Here is a 19,921-nt window from a genome sequence, read left to right as displayed (position 1 = left end):
ATGTCAGCGTGCTGACAGGTCACTCGTGTGGCTGGCCCTTTATCAGGTCACTGGCTGGCTAGCTTGTGATGTCACCCCCAAATAGCCAGAGCCCCTTTGTGATGTCCCCGGGCCGCCCTGTTATCAAGGGGTGCTGCCGGCCACGCCGCACTGCAGGTCTACAGGAAGGAGGGACGCGCCGGAGCGGAGTATGTCCAGCAAGGAGAAGCGGGGTCCGCCGGGCCCGGCGCGGGGCTCGGGGCCGCCGCCCTCCCCTCCAGAAGCGGGGGCTCCTGCCCCTGCTCCTGCCGCCGTGGGCTCGGAGAGCAGCGCTCCTCCAGCACAGCCTCCTCTCACCCTGGCGCAGCCGATGTCCCCTGGGGACCCTGGCTTCAGGCTGCTGCTGGAGGAAAACGCTTTCCAGGCCTTGACCCAAGAGCCTCTGCTGAAAAGGCCACGCACCTCCCGGGACGCCCTGTCGGTGGGAGAAGGAAGCCTCCTCTGCCTGCCCTTTCCCAAGAAGCTGTGGGCCGTCGTCAACAGCGCCCAGTTTGCGTCCATTTGGTGGGCCAAGGATGGCACCTGCATAGGCATCAACGAGAAGCTGTTTCAGAAGGAGGTTTTGGAGAGGGAGGGTCCGGACAAAGTGTTCGAAACGGACTGTATGAAGAGTTTCGTCCGCCAGCTCAACCTGTATGGATTCAGCAAACTGCGCCGGGACGTCCACACATCCATCTGCCTCACCAGCTTTCTCACCGGAGGGGCCCCTGTCCACGTCCTGAGCAAGGTAACGGGGGCCGAGCCGCCAGGCTCCGGGGTGCTGGGGTCGGCGGGGAGACAGCCCCCCGGGACCGCCTCCTGGGCATCGGGGGCCCGGGTCTCCCTCTGGGCGGTGGGGTCGGCGACCGAGACCCAATGTGGGGAAAGTGCCCAGGATGGGGCCGAGGGTGTCGGGGTGCCTTCTTCAAGGGCCCGCGCGATGGGCCCGCCGCCGACCCGGCGGACACTCAGTGGAGGGCACTGGGAATAGGTAAGAGAGCAGACGCTCAGAGCTCTGCTCACAAGGGAGAAACGGTCTCTCCTTTTTCCCCTTTCTTCTGCGACCCTCCCCCCAGCCCGCCGCGTTTCCCCTTTCTCTAAGTTTGTGTCTTTTGGCTGGGTGTGACTGTGAGGCGATGGGCATCGGGGGATGCCCACACGTGAGGGAAGTCGTCGCTCTGGGCGCCCGCAACGGCGCGCTGCCTGTCCTGCCCATGCCCGAACCCTCCGCAAACACTGGATCGTCCCGCCCTGATGCTCGGGGGGCGGGGGGACCCCCACGTCCCCAGGGACCGTGAGTGTGCCCGCGTGGGGCTCCCGCAGCTCTCAGCCGTCGCCGAGGCGGGTGGACGGGCCCCTTTCGTGAACTAGCGGTGTCCCCTGGGCGTCTGGGGGCTGTGCTGCCCCAAAGCCCTTTGGAAGCCTGTGGAGGCTGAACGAGCGGGCGCGCTTCCCAAGCCCAGCGGGCCCCTGGACGCCCAGAGCCGGGGACTCCCGGCCAGGGCGTGCTTCTGCGGCCAGCGGACCTGGGCTCGGACAGCCGCCCGGTCTCCCGCCCCCGTCTGCCAATTCCGAGGCTCCCTTCCTTGGACTCCAAGCCCCCCTCCTTTGGACGTGGATGCTGACCCAGTAGGCCACTTGGAGTCTTGGCCCCAGGTGACGTGGGTGTCCTAAGTGAGCGAGGGCGGACGACGGGAAAGCGAGCACACGGCTTCCCGCCCAGACCGGGACCTTTCCCCAAGAGGCCTCAGGGCCTACCGCTGCCTCTGACCACAGAGCGGCCCCGATCCGGCTGCCGCTTGCGATCAACTCTGTTGTGACACGGACTCTCTTGTCCTCTTTCCGTTTGCCCCGCAGTTACAGTTCTACAGGAGCCCCTTCTTCCAGAGAGACTGTCCTCACCTGCTCCTGAGGATGAAGAGGAGGGTGGCCGTGAAATCCACACTAAGGCAAATGGAAAGCGAGCCCGAGCCCGACGCCCTGGGCGTCCCCCCAGCGGCACCGACACCCGGCCTGCGACACGAGGGAGTCCTGTCCTCTGCCGGGGACCCGCCGCAGCCAGAGAGCAGCCCACAGGGCGACGGCCCCACCATCCGGGTCAGGAGCGACTCGGCCCCTCCTGCCATGCTCGGCGCGGCGGCCAGGACCACCGTGCCCGACACCCACGCCGCAGCAGGCCGGGCCGTGGACGGCCAGCTCCAGGGCGCCCAGGCGCCCATCCCCCTCATGACGTATGTGGCCCAGCCCGCGACCTCCCCCTGGGTCTGTGTCACCCTGCCTCCCGCACAGATACACCCTTACGCTTCGGTTCTGGGCCTTGCCCCCGGGCTCCCCGTGCTCCTCCCCGTGCCCACCGTGCAGCTCCCCATGGCTGGGCTGCTGCCGCTTTACCAGCCCTGGGTCCACGGCGTGGCCGCCGTGCCTGGTGTGGCTGCTGGACCCGTCGCCCCCGTGACCGTGCTTATTCACCCCCCGAGCCCCTTCCACTGCTGTCCGGACAGCCGCTGTATCCCGGAGTACCTGCCACCGACCGCTGGGCCCCCCGATTACCCCCGCTGCGCACACCACCGCAGCTAGGGGCCGTCTGCTTGTCGGGAATCAGGCAGGTTAATAAAATGTGTCAGAAAGGGAGCCCCTTTCGGATGAACCCCAGTGCTCTTGGCCTCTGCGATGTTTCCTTCTTAGCAGCGGGCTAGGCCTCAGCTTTCTGCTTGCGCAGTCGAGAATTTGGCACGACGCCCCTCCTGGTGGATGAAGGGGCCCAGGGGACCCTCGGTCAGGCCCCTCGGGTTTCCGCCACCGCTCCTGAGAAAGGCCTCCGTGCAGCGCCTGACGGGTCCGAGAAGCTGGCATCGGGGGCCGAGGGCTCACCGCGGCAGCGTTTTCCTGGCCGAGCAGGCGCCCTTCCCCGTCGTGCCGGGGCCCTTGTATGACAGGACCTTCCCTTGACCCACGAGGAGAGGTCAGGTCGCACCTCATAGGAGGGGGAAAAGGTGGCCCGACAGTCCTGCAGCACCCAGAGGCGGGTGGGGACCGTCGCCTCCGAGTGCTGCGGGTTTGCAGTGCAGAGGGCGCCTGCTGGTGTCTGGAGGACAGGATGCATGGGTGGCTCTTCCTGCTCCTGTCGGAGGAGCTGGTGACTTTTGCCCTTTGCTCCCCATCCTCTTTCTCTTCTGAACTCAACACGTCGCGCGCGTCATGCTCCCACTGGGGAGGAAACCACCTCTGGCTCCCAGGGCGCGCAGCGCCTCGAGAACGCGCACTCTGCACCGTGAGCCTCCTCAAAGACCGATTGTCTCAAGGAGCACAGGCAACGGGCACCCAGGCTCCCACCGTGGCCCTCACGGGCCATAGACCATACCAGATGGGCTCTGGAACCAGGCAGAGGGAGAGAGGGGGAAAAGCAACCATCCCCAGAACCGAGAGACACCTCTGTCCTTACTTTCTCCACTGGGCAGGGGTAGGGAGACCCCCTGAGCAGGGGAAGAGCCCATAAGCGAATGGACACATGGCAACGGCAAACAGGGGCCCCCGTCACCCCGAGGCTAGAGCGGCCCTGACCTTGGCCCGTCTAGCCTGTCCCAGGCTGCTCCCTTGGGAACTGACGCTCACCAGTGGGTCCTCAACCCCTTTCCAGAGAGGTCTTGACCTGGGAATGCCTTAGCTCTTGGGAGGCGCACTTGTCTCTTCCTCCCTGCCTTGGACTCGCACGGGGCTCCGGATCCCGAACCACACGGCGTTCTGAACCCCAACCCCCTATAAACCTCCACCCGCGGGAAGCCTGATGACATGCACGTCTCCACAGAAAGGGGCCAAAGGGGCCGAAGGGCCCGGTGGTCACCTGGGGCCTCTGCTCTTCAGACAGGGTGTGGTCGCATGGACACAACCTAGAAGGCGTGGCCTCGGGGCCAGACCCATCCCACACTTCTTCCCACCGCTCAGTCCCGCTTGAGCGCTGACCCTAACAGCCTTTGCTGATGGAACCTGGCTGGCCCGGAGCCCTCCTGCGCTGGGCCAGGGGACGGCACTCTGAGCTCACCCGGGAGGGAGCTGGGCACGAAAGCTTCCCGGGGGCTGAGCCGAGGCGGCCACAGAGGTCTTGGAGGCAACCGGTGCTCGGGGGGAACAGGAGAGGCCATGCTGCGTGTTACTCTCTTTTCTTTTAAGGTCTTATTTCTTAGAGGGAGAGCAAGCCAGAGCTGGGGAAGGAGCAGAAGGGGAGGCAGAGCGAGGGGAAGGAAGCTCAAGCGGACTCCATTCTGAGCGGGGAGCCAGACACAGGCAGAGGCCAGGAGCCCGCGATCATGGCCCGAGCTCAGACCCGAAGTCAGACGCTCCATCCACCGAGCACCCTGGGCGCCCTGGCTCTTACTTTGGTTCCCAGGATACCATCCTAGGTGAGGCCGTCTGGGAAGGTGGAAGGGCAGTTTGAACAGTAAGGGTGGCCTAAGGAGGGCCGTGGGCAGTGTGCTGCCAAGTTCGAGAGTCGGGACGTTTGATACCCACGTGGGAGAGCCGGGTGACTTTGGCGGCCGTGGACTCTCTTCCCGCGGAGCGTTGCCCAAGCCTCCTCCATGCTGGGCTGCGGTCAGGTCTGCTCCTCAGTGGGCCCCCACCGTCTCCGCTAGGCTCCCTTGCTCTCTGTCCCTTCTTTGCAGAAGGGGCCAAGCGGTGACAGAGCTGAGAGGGGAGAGGAGCCGGAGCCCTTCACCCCCTGAATGGCCACCCCAAGGAAACAGAAGCGCCGTCGTCGTGGGTCCTCGGGCACGTGTCCCGTGGAAACACGCTGGGCCTCTTCTGGGTGCCCTTGAGGGCTTGGGGAGGATTGTGGTCACGCCTGTCACAAGACTCACCATAGGAAACACGAATGCCCAGTGCCATAGAGACCTCCTCGGTAGGAGGCCCAAAGGAGGGCATGGCCTATCGCGTGTTTCTGGGACAGCACTTGAAGCAGTGACCCGCGACAGGGCTTTCTGAGAGAGGAGCCAAGAGCGGAGACCTCGTGCCCCAGGAAAGCATTCGAAAGCGCAGCCCAGTGCCCAAGAAGAACAGTTCTCACCCAGGGCTCCCCCTCACACCAGGGCGATCCCTTCACAGGGGACACGTGACAAAGGCTGGAGAGACTCCTGTGGTCCCTACTGGGGAGTGGGGCAGGGGTGGGGGGGGATGCTCCTGAGGGATGCGGCAGAACGGCCTGCAGTGGCTCGTACATCCCCCCCCCTCCGCCCGCACAAAGGTGGTCCCGCCCCCCCAATGCCCATAGTTCCCAGGAGCACAGACTCTGGCCCCGAGTGTGCCCCCCTCACTCTCCCCCAATGGCCTCCTGCTTCCACTAGACACCCTGAGGCTCAGGACCTCATTCTGCAAGGCAGGATTCTGAGGAAGGACTTCCCCCTCCCCTTCCCCAAAACACAGGCCACGGAAAAGGTCAGCTGCACCCGATGACAGCTCAGGGTAAAGTGTGCAGAGTGCAGGTCGCCATGACGACAGAAGGGATGCCACCCTTAGGAAAGCCATGTGCAAGGCCTACCAGGTGCCTCCCAAGCAGGAGGCCGCTATTGCCAGGTGGGGGCCGCTATTGCCAGGTGGGGGCGCCCGGCAGCTCTTGGGAGCCCACTGAATCCCACAGGCCAGGGAACCCTGGGTTTCTGTCTTTTTGTTTGTTTGTTTTTGGTGGGGGAAAGGGAAAAAAAAACATCCAAAATTTATTCTCCAACAAGACAGCATCAGCAGGTAAAACTACAGGGTTTCTCCAAAGATCATACATTCACAAGGGCATTACGTAACAGTAAGAAAGGGTTTCTGTCTTCTTGGCTAAATCGCCGAGGTTCGAGGTTCATCCTCTGACATTCTCCCTTCTTCAGCTACGTCTCAAAGCTGCATTTGCAAGTGTCCAGCCGTGTCAGCCTCGTGGGCCCAGGGGCTTAGCCTGCTGTGAGGGACACTGGCCGGGGCTTCGGCACAGAGCCCTCGGTGGAGGACAGCTGCCGGGGATTGGCGTGAACCTTTCCAAGCAAAGACACGGCAATGAATCCTGCTCTACGGACCGGCAGGTAAGGCTGACGAGAGGCCACAGTCAGAGTCTCGTCCGCACCTGCAACACAACCAGGGGCTCGGCCGTGGTGACAAGAAGCAGAGACAGGCCCCGGGCCCCGGGTTCCAGCCCTCGGCCCGGGGCAGAACCTCAGAAATGGGCAGAGCGGGTCTGCGTTGTCGCTGATGGATCCCGCACACAGGCCCTCAGAGGTCCGGGCCCACTGTGCTGCCCCGCCCCCCGGTCCGGCCCTGGGACCTTTTACACACCCTCCTCACCCACCTGGCCCAGGGCCCTCTTTCCCCCAAGAGCGGTCTTGGCGAGGAAGTCCAATCTGCTCCTGGGGAGCCCCGCTACTTCCCCAGGACCTCTGACACCAGAGGGGGCGCAGGGGTCCAGCTAGGGAAGTGGGCACCCAGGCCACCATGAGGCTGGGACCCACGGGGCTCCTCACGGATCTCGTCACGGAGCCCCAGCCTCCCGGGAGCCTCCCTGTGGATGGGCACGGGGCAGCCAGGAGCCCACCTCCTCGGTCTCCTGCCTTCTCTATCAGGAGAGCCTGACGAATGGGGAGGCGGCGCCAGGACGCTCGCCTGTCCTTACACCCCCGCGCCCACGACTGAGACCCCCTCCAGCCATCATGGACAAGAGGGGCCAGGAAAACCCTCTCTCCAGACCATTAGGAGACACGCGCTCAGGGGACTCAGCCTTTCCTTCTTCCCAAGCACAGGGAGAGAGGCAGGAGCCACTCGGGGCGCTCGGGCCACCTCTGGGTGTGCTCTTGCCGGCTCAGGCGCATGTGGGCCTGGACCACCGTGCCCCTCACTGACCACCCCGTCTGTCACCTATCAGGGACCCTGTTCCTGCCCCCGTGCCTGTGAGGGGCCGGGAGGGACGTGGGATGCCCTGGGGAGGCGGGAATGGGGAGTAGGTTTCGGAGTGTCACGTGTGGGAGCGCGGATGGACTTGAGCTTCTGGGGACAGCAGGCCTCTGATTCTGCCCCCAAGGGGGGCCTCCTGTCCGGCCACCTGGAGCTGACGCCCTCAGCCTCTCGGCTTCTCCACAGACAGCAGACGGCCGTGCCCGCACTGGCGCTCTCGGGTCCGGCAGAAGCCGGTACCCACCGGGAGCGCCGCGCCGAAGCCAGTGCTGTGCAAGTCTCGCGTGGGCGCTCCTGAAATGTGGCCCAGCTCTTGTGGCCCTAAGTAGGAGCGAGGGTCCCCGTGCACTCACTCCTGGCTGGTGGGGGCCGCACTCATAAAAAACCGCTCCTTTGCTGGGGTGACGACCGTCGAGTGATCCCCTCAGCAGCCACCTGATCAGGAGACAGGCGGGCGTGTTGCCCCGATGACCGCCCCAGGGGGCCAGGCCTTTCTGTCAGCCGCTGTCAGGCTTCTCTTGGGGGCCGCGGTTTTCACGCAAGATGGAACGAGGCCCCCGGGCACGCCGTGGAGGCGCCAGCAGTGGGAGGACGCAAGTGCGTGTCCGCTGCCAAATTCATCCGAGCCGCGCTGACCGCACCCCCCAGTGGCCCTATGTGGAGGAAGGGCCCTTAGGCGGTTCATGAAGGGTGAACGGGGTCCTAAGGGTCGTAAGCCCTCACCTGATAGCCCTAGTGTCCTTGTCAGAAGAGGAAGACACGGCGGAGGTCCCTCTCTCTCTCTCTGACCCGCCCCGCCGGGGAACACAAAAGAGGCCATGGGGTGGGGGGGGGAACAGTGAGAAGACGGCCTTCTCCAAGCCAGGAAGAGAGGCTCCCTGTCACCGGAAACCAAACTTTGCGACCCCTGGGTCTTGGACGACTAGCTTCCAGAACAGTGAGAAGCCGAATGCCCGCTGGGGAAGCCGCCCAGGAGGCTGCATTTCGTGAAGTGGCCCGAGCCGGCGGGCACAGCCCGCTCTCAGTGAAGGAGAGAATGGGCCGCCGCAGCTCAGGAAGGAAGACTCCCCGGCCCTTGAAGACCAGGGGATCTAAGGGCAGCTACGGGAACCCCCCAAGCACAGACTAAATACCCTTCTCCGGTGCACTTTCTCCAGAAAGCCCACGCGCCTGACCACAGCCCATCCCTCCAGAACCGAAAGGGCCGACCCCCAACAAGGTATGTCCTCGGGCCAAAACGGAAGGAGAGCCGTCCTCCCTCCCGGGGCGTGGGGCGGGAAACTCGCAAACAGATGGAGGTCAGGCAGCGCATCCCCAGAGAACCGTGTCCGTCGGCCACGCCTGCCATATCCACAGACCCCAGACTGCGTGGCTTGCACAACAGACGCCGATTCCCTCCCGGTTCTGAAGACAGGGAGTCCAAGATCAAGGTGCTGCCAGGCGTGGGCTCTTCTGACAGCCTCTCTCCTGGGCGTGCAGGTGGCTGCCCTCTTGCTGCCTCTTGCCACGGTCACCCGTGCGAGCAGGCAACCCCGGCCCTGCTGTCTCCTTTGCTGCGTCCTCCTCCACTCCTTTGCCGAGGACACCAGCCATATTGAATGGAGCTCATTGTCGCCGGCTTCCTTTGAACTCTGTCACCACTTGAAAGGCCCTGTCTCCAGCAACAGTCCCACTCTGAGGGGCTGGGAGCATGGGGGCCCCCTATGAAAAGGGGGCAGACGGCAGTTCGGCAGCTCGGGCCATAACAATCACCACCGCATCACAGCGGGAAACAAAGGGAGACTGGAAAATGCTTTCCCATGCCCGAGCCCTAGAGACGCGGCGCCAGAGCTCATGGGACGGGGCCAAAGAGCCCCGAGAAACTCACAGCGGGAAACGCCCACGTGAAAACCAACCAACCCACAGGCCAAAAGCCCCAACACCTAACCTGCAACGTCAGCACCCCGGCCAAAGAGCCAAGGGAACCCAGAGCCAGCACAAGGAAGACAACGAGAGAGAACAGAGTGCGAGGAGGAGACGAAGTGGAGGACAGACACACAACCGGGGCCCGGCCGGCTCAGTCGTTGGAGTATGTGACTGGTGATCTCGGAGCCGTGAGTTCCGGCCCCGCTCTGGGGGTAGAGGCTACTTACAGATGAAATCCTGCCGAGGAAAAAGACGAGCAGTGGAGGAAATCGATGCCAACAAAAGTCGGTTCTTGGAAAAGATGAAGAGAAGTGACCAACCTATAGCTTGACTCACCGAGAGAAAAAGACAGAGGATCCCAGTTACCGCGGGGCCTTGTTAAAGGCTGCTTACCGTCTGATTCCAGACCTACGGCGTCTGGGAAAGGCAAGCTTGGAGAACTGGGTCAAAAGGTCGACGATCGCCCCGGGCTCGGGAGACGGGAGGAAGGACCGGTTAGGTGGAGCCAGGGCACGTCGTAGGACGTAGGACAGCATTCTGTGTCCTCCCGGCGCCGTGGCTGGACGGTACGATGCATTTGTCAAACGCACTGAACTTACAGCACAAGAGTGTGCCTTCCTGTATGCCAAGTGCACGCAGGCACAGAGTCACACAGCGGCCCGTGGAATCCCAGGGAGGAATGCAGCCTGTCCGGGGAGTCCAGCTCTGGCAAGTGTATGACAGATGCATGAAACGCCCTTCCTGGAGGGGGGGCCTGGGAAGGTGCTACCTACACTGCTCTGGAAGCGAGGGCGTCGGTAGCACGAAAGGCCCAGGGGACGACCTAACCCCCGCGTTCTAGTTCTCAGAGCTGTGTCCCGAGGCCCTGTCCCCAGCTTAACCTCCTGACACTCGTGACACCAAGGTCCGCCCGAACGGCTAGGCAAAGGGATGGCCACGGGGCGGAGCCGTTCTCTCCCTGTGGAAAGGGACGTTTCCTTATAAACGAGGGCAGGAGGCTAGAATGATCCAGGAGGTACTAGATGAGAGTTGGACTCAGGAGCGTGAGGCCACGTTTAGCTCCCCACAGAGCAGATGATTACACACGGAAATGCTCGTAGACACACGTGCACACGGGCGTGAGCGCACCTGGATGTTTCCTCGCTCTGTCTGCAGAGAGGGCCTATACCTAATAATAGCCCGATAGCACGAGCTCAGCGGGCACGCCGATCTTGGTTTCTAAATTCCTTCCTCAAGGAAAGGAAGCAGGGCTCCTTAGGCGTAAGGATGACGCCAGGACAGGGGCCGGAAATGTGCAGCCTGAGCGACGAACAAAAGCTCAGTCTTCGTGCTACGTGTCTGTCCTTTAGTCCCACACGGCTACCACACTCACAGCATTTCTGACACTTCGGGGGCTCCCCCCGGCCCCACCGCAAGCAGTCTCCCGCACCAGCTGGGTGTCCTGACTCAATTAATGATCCTCTTCCGACCCCCTCTACCCGCAGACAGCACCGGATCCCTCGAGGTCAGTCAGGGCTCTGTCCCGCGGGACGGCCTCCCACCTTAGATGCCCGTCACACAGGTCCTCACGTTACCCACAGCTCGGAGTGGGCTACACATCGGGGGTTCCCTTGGCCCTCCCACCGTGGAGTCGAGAGTCTGCTACAACAGCTCACAGAACTCAGGGAGACACTGGTGTTTATCACCTTGTTAAAGGGTAGGAACGGCCCGATGAAGGCATCCATCAGGGGAGGTCTGGGAGGCACGCGGGCACAGGATCGTCATCGGTCCCCGTGGACTTGGGTGGCACCACTCTCCCGGAATGTTGGTGTGTTCACCCGCCGGGAAGCTCCCCCAGCCCCTGGGCTGTTTTCTGGAGGCTTCCTCACAATCAGGCACGACTGATTCCTAACGCCAGGTCCAGCCCCCGGGACTCCCCGCTCTGCAGAATGGGGCGAAAGGGATGAACACTCCAAGCTTCTAATCATGGCTTGGTCTCTCTGGTGAGCTGTCGCCCCCTCCAGGGCCACCCAGGAGCTCAGCTAGGATTGGTGGTTCGAACAAAAGATGCTCCTAGGGCTCTTACCTCTCGGGAAATGACAAGGGTTTTATTTAGGAGCCCCATGTCAAACACGGGATCAGAGACCCTGTGTCAGGAGAAGCGATCCTCCCAGCACCCCTATTTACAAGGGATTCAGGAGCCCCGTGTCGGGAACCGGAGCCAGAGACCTGTATGAGAGAGAGAGAGAGAGAGAGAGAGAGACAAAATAGAGAGATACAGATACAGAAGTATAGAAACCGGTATCTTATTATGTCACAAGGAGCCTGGGGCATCTCAAAGTGCCAGAAAGTAGGGACACGTTAAAAATAAAATCTAATAAAAATGAAAAGAAACCACTCTGTACCTCAAAGGGACTCGGAAGCTGACGGAGACCCCTTCAGACGACCAACGCTAGAACAATGTGAGCGACCAAATCGAGCAATACTGGGATGTGACCCAAACGATAGAATAAAACCTCCTCGAGTCCCTAGTGAGAAAAATACAGGACGGGATGGTGAAGGAACAAAAGCACGAGAGTGGACGAGGCTCCCGCAGGCGAGTCCCAAGCTACCAAAGTAGATAGCGCTGCCCCGGAGAAGAGGAGCGCAGTCCTTCTGCCCAGAGGGAGGGGCTGGGCACAGTGGCCTCCCCACAACAGCACTATGTGGAACAGGCCAATGAAAGGGTCCCTTTCCACTGGGGACCCTGACAGCCGCTACCTCGGCCGCATGCTCAGGGTCAGCATCAACAGTGACTACCCGTACTTCTCGTCCGTAGACACCCTCCAGAGGATGGGGTGAGCGTCTCTTTACTCTGTGGCCTTCCTCTCCGAAACCTGTGGCCGGGTCTCCGCCGGAGGAATCTACCCGACAAACCCCAGTTGACGGACGTCCTACAGTGCGTCTGACCAGGACCTCTCCAAAAGCTCACGGTCATCGACAACAAAGTCTGGGAACTCCCAAAGCCAGGAGGAGTCCTAGGAAGACAGGACAACTCAGTGGGGGATGGGGCATCGTGGGAGGACAAGATCCCACCCGCACGCAATGGAGGAGCCGCGGCCCACCGAAGGCTGCTCTGGGTTCAGGCACGGCCACTGCTCTGCCGCGCCCCTTCCCAGTCCCGTCCCCTTCTCTCCCAGCCGACTGGGTGGTCCAAACCTGTCCAGCGGACTCACTCCCCTGGGCAGACTACGCATCAGACACGCAGTGGGCCAGCAGTTCAAAACACCCTCCCACGGGTCTAAGGACTGTCACGGCCTGCCCAAGGGTGAGTGTCCGGGGGACCTCTGCCCAGATCCTCTGTCTGGGGGCTTGGGAAATGCAGCATTGCCCTTCACACAGTCTTGTGGCTGTCCCTTGGTCTCACACCCTGCCTCCCGCCACTGGCCCAGCCGGTGCCCTGTACTCAGCCCTAGCTCAGGTCCGGTACAGGCAGAGAGGCCCCAGGCTTGCTCGTGAAGGCGCCAGGACCTGGGACAGCGGTATTTGTCCCAGAGGATGGTAGGTAGGTGGGAGCCAGCCTGAAGGTCAGACGCCTGGCGAGGCGCGGGGTTTCAGGGAGGCAAGGCTGTGCCTGCGTAACGAGGGCTTCTGAGAGGAGCAGGACCATGGTTGAGACACCTCACACCAGCCCCTCCTGGGAACGGGTCAGACCATCTAGAGATCGTCACGTCGTCCGGCCAACGAGCAAGGGGGCCGGTCCCTGCCCTGCCCAGCCCTGGCCACAGTTGCCAGGGACCTGCGTGACGTGTTTTAGTGTCGACACGATTGAGAGCCTGGCACCCCTGAAATGCCTTCCTGAGGGACGCTCGTGGTGGAGTTGGCGAGTCCCGAGTGGGACAGCAAAGCCGTCCAGGACGATCTGGATCAAACACCATCCCACATCCTCCAAATCGGTTCCCTCCAAGTAGGGGACGCAGTATCCCTGCTTCCATCCTGGACTGCCCCACGGGCGACACTCCTGGGACTTGGGCCAAGAGCACCCAGTTCACGAGGTCACCCAGGCTCCAGCTCACCTCAGCCTCCTCTGTGCTCCCCTGGCCCTTTCCCGGCTCAGCCCAGGGCAGTCCAGATGGAGCCGGCGGGGGGCTCCTCCTTCCACCTCTCCTGCGGCGGCCAGACCTCTGTACAGCCTGCCGCCTGGGAACCCAAACCCCCTCCTCCATGGCTGCTCTCTAAGTCCTCATTTGAGACTGGGGGGGTCTGGGGTGAGTGGGGGAGCATCGCGGTGACCACGCCGTCGCCTGCAAGTCTCTCCTCTGCTCCAACGGCCCGACTGCAGACACCAGGGTCCCAGCAGGCTCTGGGGATGGCTGACGGGGACACGCGCCCTCTCTGGCTCAGCCTCAGGAAGCAAAGCGGCAGAGTCACCTGCACAAGGCCACCAGCTTCATGAAGCAGCTGGGGTTACACAGGAGATCTCCGAAAATAACACAGCATTGTACACGGTCTCACACAGTCACGGGGCGATGACTGTCATTCACGGGCCCCGGGCACACTCGCCACCAGGGTGTCGAGTCAGCTCTAGCGGAATCACGGGCACGCTGAGTGGGATTCATGGCTGGGGCCTCCCGAGGAAAGATGACTGTGAGAGGACCAGGGAGTGAGGGCTTGGCAGCGGGGTGACTGGAGGACGAGACCCCAGACATGGCAGACTGAGGCCAGGATCAGGACGGCCTGGGATGGGGGCTGCAGGCCGGGCCCCAGGAGGAGGACCCCCCAATTCCAACAAGGCCCACATGCAGCTGGCTGCCCGGCTCCCATAAGAGACTCATGACGGCCCCGAGGGGACAGACGGTGGAGACAGGCTCATGGACCAGGCAGTGCAAGGACAGGAAGCATCCCTACAGCCCGTTTCCCGAGCGGGGGCTCCTGTGGGGAAGGCCGCCCGCCCTGCACAGAGCAGTAAGGCCCACACGTCGGGCATGACACACACACATAAGGGACCATGGGTCTGACATGAGTGTCTGGCGGAGGACGCAGCGTGCTCTCTGTTCTGTGCTGTCATCGCAAAGAACTGATCCTTGGTCCCCGGGGCGCCATCGATAGGAATGCCTGTGACAAACAGGATTCTGCCACCAAAGCCTTCCTAAGCGTGAGACGACTGGCCATGCAGTTTCCCCCTTAGCCTGGGGACAGGAGGAGCACAAGAGGGGCCCGAGCACTGGACATTGCTCTGATTCACGCGTGCGCACTACGTTCTCAGCCCAAAGCGGCTTTTCTACTTTGCTGAGGCAAAACCCCATTTCTGGGAGGGGTTCCTGAGAAAGTCAAATTTGCCTTGAAAGTCTCCGCCTTTGGATGTACCCATACACCAAGGGGCAGGGGCTTCAAGTGCGGGACCGCATCTAATTTTCACGAGTTGGCACACTCACGTAGGTGGCTATGGTTGTTCACGACGTCTCAGTGGGGCTGATCGCCCTACTCACTCCCGACCCCTTTCTGCACTTCCCACGGCCATAACCTCCAAAATCTCAGTGAGCTGAGAATGTTCGCTTTCCTCGGATGCTCAGTCCGAATCCTCTTTAACCCGTGAGTCTCTGCTCCTGTCCCACTTTGGAAGAGGCTGGAACACGTACACGCTTGTGTCTGAGGGTCTGCGGTGCTTGGGACAGCTGTCCGGTGCTATTGTGACCTCCCGCACCACTTTCCCCTCTATAAATTTTCCGTTGCCCTGACAGATCACAGACGTGGGGTTCGAGTGGAACGTCAGAGAAGCGAAGCACACCGTGCTCTCTGCCTGTGCACCTCCGGGAGGACAGATCATGCCCAAATGAGTGAGGGTGGGGCAGGGGTTCTAGAGCAGCTCGGTGCAAGTAACCCAAAGGTCCCCCAGGAACAGGAAGAGACCACCTCGATGCCTCTTTTCAGCTTCTCTTCCATTCAGACCTCTGAGCTTCTTTCATTTCTCCCCACAAACACCCAGCCACTCTTCAGGACTGGCCACGCACAGCTCCGGGGAGCCCTGAGAATTTCTCCTGGCCGAGGAGGCAGCGAGGGCTCCCCCAGTCCAGGGGGAACAGGGCTGTCCGGGACTTGCACATTCCCCGCTGTCGTCCACAGAACGTTCGTGGAGACCGTAGGAATAAAGCCACTGAACCTTCACTGTGTTCAAATACCCTGGGACAGGGCCCGGCACGCTGTACCTTCAGGCCACAGGACACTCGGCCTTCTCCACAGCCCAATGCAAACTGCTCCCAGCATTTATCCATTTAAGATGTCTCTCCCGCCCCAAATGCACCCGATTCCCAAGAAGGGCCACTGTCACCACCCAACAGCACAGAAGCAATCATGGGGCCCCTCGAGGCACAGCCCTGCCACCCGGGCTGGGTCAGGGACATTTCCAGGGCAGTGCTCGCCTCGGCGGCCGCACCCCCTCACTCTGCTTCCGCTTCATCTGCAGCTCTCAGGGCACACCTGCCCACCTTCCTGCCAGGACTGGAGCTGCTACACACAGTCCCCTATGGCTGGGATGTGTCCTGCTTCTCGCTTCCTCCCCGCTCACCCACAGGGCTTTCCCGAAAGTAGAACTCAGCCCATGTCTGGGAATCAAGGAGCCAGTGATCAGACCTCCCTCTGTGCTGAGAGGACGCTTCTCCTCCTTTCTTGACGAACCAAGCCAGGGCAGGAGCCCGTCTGTGTGCCTCTGGCATTTACACCATGACAGCCAGCGGGGCGTCAGAGGCAAGAAGCCACACACTTATCTTTCCCCATTCCCGACCCCCTTCCCCTTCCTATTCCATTCTTTCACCTTCCCAACTCATCCCGAGGCCAAGCCCTGAGATTTTGCTCCAGAGTCCAAAAAAGGAGGCAAGGTGTCTAGGCTGGTTTCTAGGACATGGCAAAAATCCTTTTTGCTTAAAGATATTTTATTTATTCAAGAAACAGAGCACACAGAGAGGGAGAGGGAGAAACAGGCCCCACTGAGCAGGGAGCCCAATGTGGGGTTAGATCGCAAGATCCTGAGCTCCTGACCAGAGCTAAAGGCAGACGTTTAACAAACGGAGCCCCCCAGACAGCCCGGGGCATGACAAAACTCCTAACTCTTGAACTGGGTAAGGACAAACGCTATGGGGGGTGTCACTCAGACACTCAGCCACTGAAGCAAATGAAACCTCCTACCCAAAGGAAAGCCCCTGGAGAGCTCCCCAGGGACACCAGCTCTGCAGGTGGGAGGCACCGCAGGGAACCGCCTCCCACACTCCCAAAGGAGGCTCTTTGTCCTGCATTTTCCTCCAAACCTCCCTGGCCCTGCACTGCTTAGAACTCGCAGGACTCTCTCTTCACCCACGCACATATACACACACACACACACACACACACACAAACAGGGAAGAACCAAGAAACGGCCTCACTTCACGCCCAGCACCCCGCAGGACAAGCTGCCGACCCCGCCAGAGCCGGGACTGCACCACAGCCGCCCCTGGGGCTCAGGCCCCCTCTTCCTCATCACTCACAGCCTCTTCAGACGGGGCCAGGGTGGAAACCGGCAGCCTGGGATGGACCCTCAGCAAATACTCCAGCACTTGCAACCTGCTGGTTTCCGCATGGGCCCTGGGACCCCACAGGAACTCGTAGCGGGCAGGGTCACTGCCGGGCACCTGCCGGTACTCCAGGTACCCTTCCTGCACCCAGACGTTGGTCAGGAGCCCCCGGGGCTCCCCGTAGATGATGTGCTCCTCGCCGGCATACACCCCCATGACCCCCAGCGCTTCCCACACCACCTCCTCGGGGGCACGGTCGCCCGCCAGGAGGATCATCCCCAGGAGCACCACCAGGAGGCCGGTCTTGGGCGGGCCCTGGTCACCGCTCAGCATCGCATCGCAGGTGAGGCCCAGGACGGTGACCAGGACGTAGGAGTGCTCGCTGGGGTCCACCTCCTTCACCTCCACGCCGAACACCAGCCGCATGCACTCGGACGCCTGGCCCAGGATCCCTGGGAAGGCGTCCCGCTCCTCCTCGCCGACGATCTCCAGCATCTCCGCCAGGCTGGTCGGCTCCTTGGTCAGATGCTTGAGGAGCAGGAACCCCACCAGGTCAGCCACCTTCTCCTGCTGTATGTCTGAGAGCCAGGGCTCGGCTTCTTCGGACTCCTCCTGGGTGCTGGACCCCTCCTCATCTGAGCTGCTGGAGCCCTGGTCGGGCTGGCTCCAGGCAGTGGCTGCCACGGCCACGGGCGAGGGGCAGGCCCTCTGAGGGCTCTGGGGAGGACTCGGGGTCCCAGCAGCAGACTCCTCCTCCAGGGGGCCCAGAGACAGGGCAGAGCAGGAGAGGGAAGGGACGGTGGACTGGGAGGAGGCAGAGGCGGAGGAGGGAGGTAGGGCCTCCACACCCCCAGCCCCGCACTGCTGTGCCTCCTCCAGGCCCTGGCCTGGTCCCGGTCCTCGGTATTCCTCCAGCTTCCACAGCTCACTCCTCTGACCCAGGGGCATGGCGTCGGTGTCGGGCTGAACCTGAAGGCACATGTGGGCGGCTCCTCAGGTGCAGCCCAGCCAGCAGAGGCCCGGAAGTCCCAAGCTGACAAGGGGCCACGGGTGCCCAGGGCCCCCCACTGGGTGGGGAGGGGCGAGGCCCTGGCTCCAGGCTCAGAGTAAGCACCTTCCCTTCACCACTGGCACTCACCTGCGCCATGACCTCACGGACTCCTGCCTCACACCGAGGGCTCAACAGCCCATTCTAGACGTCCCTGGGGGAGAAAAGGAGGCACCTCAGGGTACAGACTTCGAGCACAGCCCCGGGGCCCAGGGCACACAGGAGGGCTGGGTCGGACTCACTGAGTTTGCCACTCCTCCAGGCTCGGCGGTCCCCTCCTTGGCCTCTCAGGGGACTTCTTCCCCCTGCCAGGACCTAAGCCCCACCCCCACTTGGCCCAGAGGCCAAAGGGTCCCAGCAAGACCACGCAGCCCTGAGCCTCCACGGAAGGAAAGCGAGGGGGCCCACATCTGGACCGGCCTGCCCTAGGTCTACAGGGCTCGTCACGGATCTCCAGGGATGGCCAATCGTGGGGTTCCGTCTATACTGGATGGGTGAGACCCTCTGTCTAAACCTTGACTCCAGGAAGGCCTGGGAAAACTCCCTGTGCTGACTGGAGGCCACCCTCCTGGGGTCGAGGCCTCATCTCACGGAGAAGCCAGAAGGAAAAGCGAGGAGAAATCAGTCTGCCCACAGATCCCCCGTCTTCCCGTGGCTGACTGAAGTGTGAGGGCGGGCCTGGGCCCTAGGGACCTGCTGTGGGAGGCATCTCCTCATTTCTCACCTCCACCCCTGCTAGGGCCAGGGCCAGGGCCCCTGCCTCCTCCACTGACCTGAGTCCAGACCGTCAGGCACAGGCCCTCCACTCCCTGACACCAGGGATCTGGAGACAAGGAGGGGTTCAGCCTGACAGACCCGGCCAGAGATCCCATGGCTATCAGATAGAACTGGCCCAATTTCTGGGCCATCCCCTCCTTGTCCCAAGGGGTGGGTTGGGAGCGACTCACTCCTGCTTCGGGGGTCCCCACATTGACTCTTGGCAGGACCAGGGCCTCCTGTGTGTCTCCCAGGTGCGCTTCCTCAGATGACCGGATTCTGGCCTCTCCCAGCAAGGCCCTCGCCTCCCTGACAGCTCCCCGAGAAGGGTAAGGAGGCAGCACGTCCATGTCCGCGGGTCCGTCCCCCAAAGTCAGCTTCCAGCAAGATCCCAAAGGGCTGCCAGTGGGGACCGACCCCTTTGTCCTGGGATGGGGATGCGCTCAGGCTCCGGGGAGGCTAATCCTCCTTCCTGCCATGATCTGCCCTTCCCTCAGCCCCCAACCTGAGATAGAGGCCATATGCCCCTCAGCCCGAGACCTCACTCCCTGAGGTCTCCCCACCTTCCAGCCCATGAGACAAGTGTGCATGCCTGCCACTTTGGGCCACCGCTGACCGATCCTCCTTGGGCTGCCAACAGGGCAAGGCCAGACTCCGGGGCACTGGCTTCTTTGCTGAGAAGGGAGGACCTGGTACGGCCAGTCCTCCCCCAGGATCCTCATCCTCACTCCCAGAAGGACCTGTGACCCTCCTCCCCACCCCATGCTACACACACACACACACACACGCACGCACGCACATGCCCTCCACACCCCAGACCCCATTCCTTCTCACCACAACCCGCAGTCTCTCACACCCAGATGTGAACATCAGGACAGACATGTGCTCCTCCTACACTGTGGCTCCCTCTCCGAATTGAAGGTGCTGGGGACCAGGATGCCTCAGTCCTCCCTCTGGTCCTCACTTTCCATCACAGCAGGCCCGCGGTCCGCCCGGGAGGTCTTGAAGCCTGATGCGTCCACCCAGACCCCCGTCTCTGGGAGACTTGGTGCCAAGTCCGGGCTCGCCCTATGTGATCATCTGTCCCGGGGCCTCCTGGGACCAAATCTGGTCTCTGAGCATCAGCTCCTACTGGCAAGTTCCCCAGTGTCTTTGACTTGAGAATGCAAAGTCTGGACTCACCGCCTACTCCCATTCTGACCCCCTCCCGACCGACAAACCTTCCCTGACTGGCTCTGCGCTGGGATCCAGTGTCCCTCAGTCCTCCCTCTGCATCCTCACTGTGGCCCTGCAGGACCTGCGCCCGCCCCTCTGTCCACCTAGGGAGTACTTGTTCCTTCTTCCAAGTCCCCTGGTCTTTGCCGAGACCTGGATGCGCCAGTTCCAACTGAGGGGCTAGGAGTCCCCATCCCGCACAGGTGCTTTTCTAACCTGACCCTGGGAACCAAATGATGTGAGGTCACCCCTGTCCTGCCTCAGGGTTCATACCTTGAATCCCATTCGCGCCTGAGACCTCCCCTTTGATGACCTGAGATCTGTCCCTTACACCAGGTCCTTCGTCACTCAGAGACCCGGATGCGGAAGTCCGGACTCGCCACGTGCTCCCATCCCCTACCACGGACCTTCCCGGACTGACTCTGGGCTGGGGTCCAGCGTCCCTCAGTCCTCCCTCTGCATCCTCCCCGTGAAGCCCGGCAGGACCAGCGCCCGCTCTCTGCCCACCTGAGGGAGGCCCTGCTCCTTCCACTAAGGCCCCCAATGTCTCTGAGGCCCGGAT

The 19,921-nt window shown here is 62.3% G+C and overlaps 2 protein-coding genes across 2 annotated transcripts; one reads left to right on the top strand and one right to left on the bottom strand.

The window, feature by feature from the left end:
* Window positions 1-184: 184 nt before the first annotated feature.
* LOC123935276 (heat shock transcription factor, X-linked-like) lies at window positions 185-2,610 on the top strand. The gene is made up of 2 exons (XM_045995951.1): window positions 185-766; window positions 1,876-2,610. Exons 1-2 carry the CDS (start codon window positions 191-193, stop codon window positions 2,593-2,595), a joined length of 1,296 nt encoding a protein of 431 aa, XP_045851907.1. The 5' UTR covers window positions 185-190; the 3' UTR covers window positions 2,596-2,610.
* A 13,676-nt stretch (window positions 2,611-16,286) lies between these two features.
* On the bottom strand, window positions 16,287-17,532 carry LOC123934509 (melanoma-associated antigen 8-like). The gene is made up of 2 exons (XM_045994658.1): window positions 17,479-17,532; window positions 16,287-17,309 (listed from the first exon to the last, which is right to left on the bottom strand). Exons 1-2 carry the CDS (start codon window positions 17,485-17,487, stop codon window positions 16,287-16,289), a joined length of 1,032 nt encoding a protein of 343 aa, XP_045850614.1. The 5' UTR covers window positions 17,488-17,532.
* Between the last annotated feature and the right edge of the window lie 2,389 nt (window positions 17,533-19,921).

The sequence above is a fragment of the Meles meles genome, chromosome X (assembly GCF_922984935.1).
Source record: "Meles meles chromosome X, mMelMel3.1 paternal haplotype, whole genome shotgun sequence".
Taxonomy (NCBI): Eukaryota; Metazoa; Chordata; class Mammalia; order Carnivora; family Mustelidae; genus Meles; species Meles meles.
Note: the sequence above shows the minus strand (reverse complement) of the source record. Positions and strands in the feature narration are given on the sequence as shown.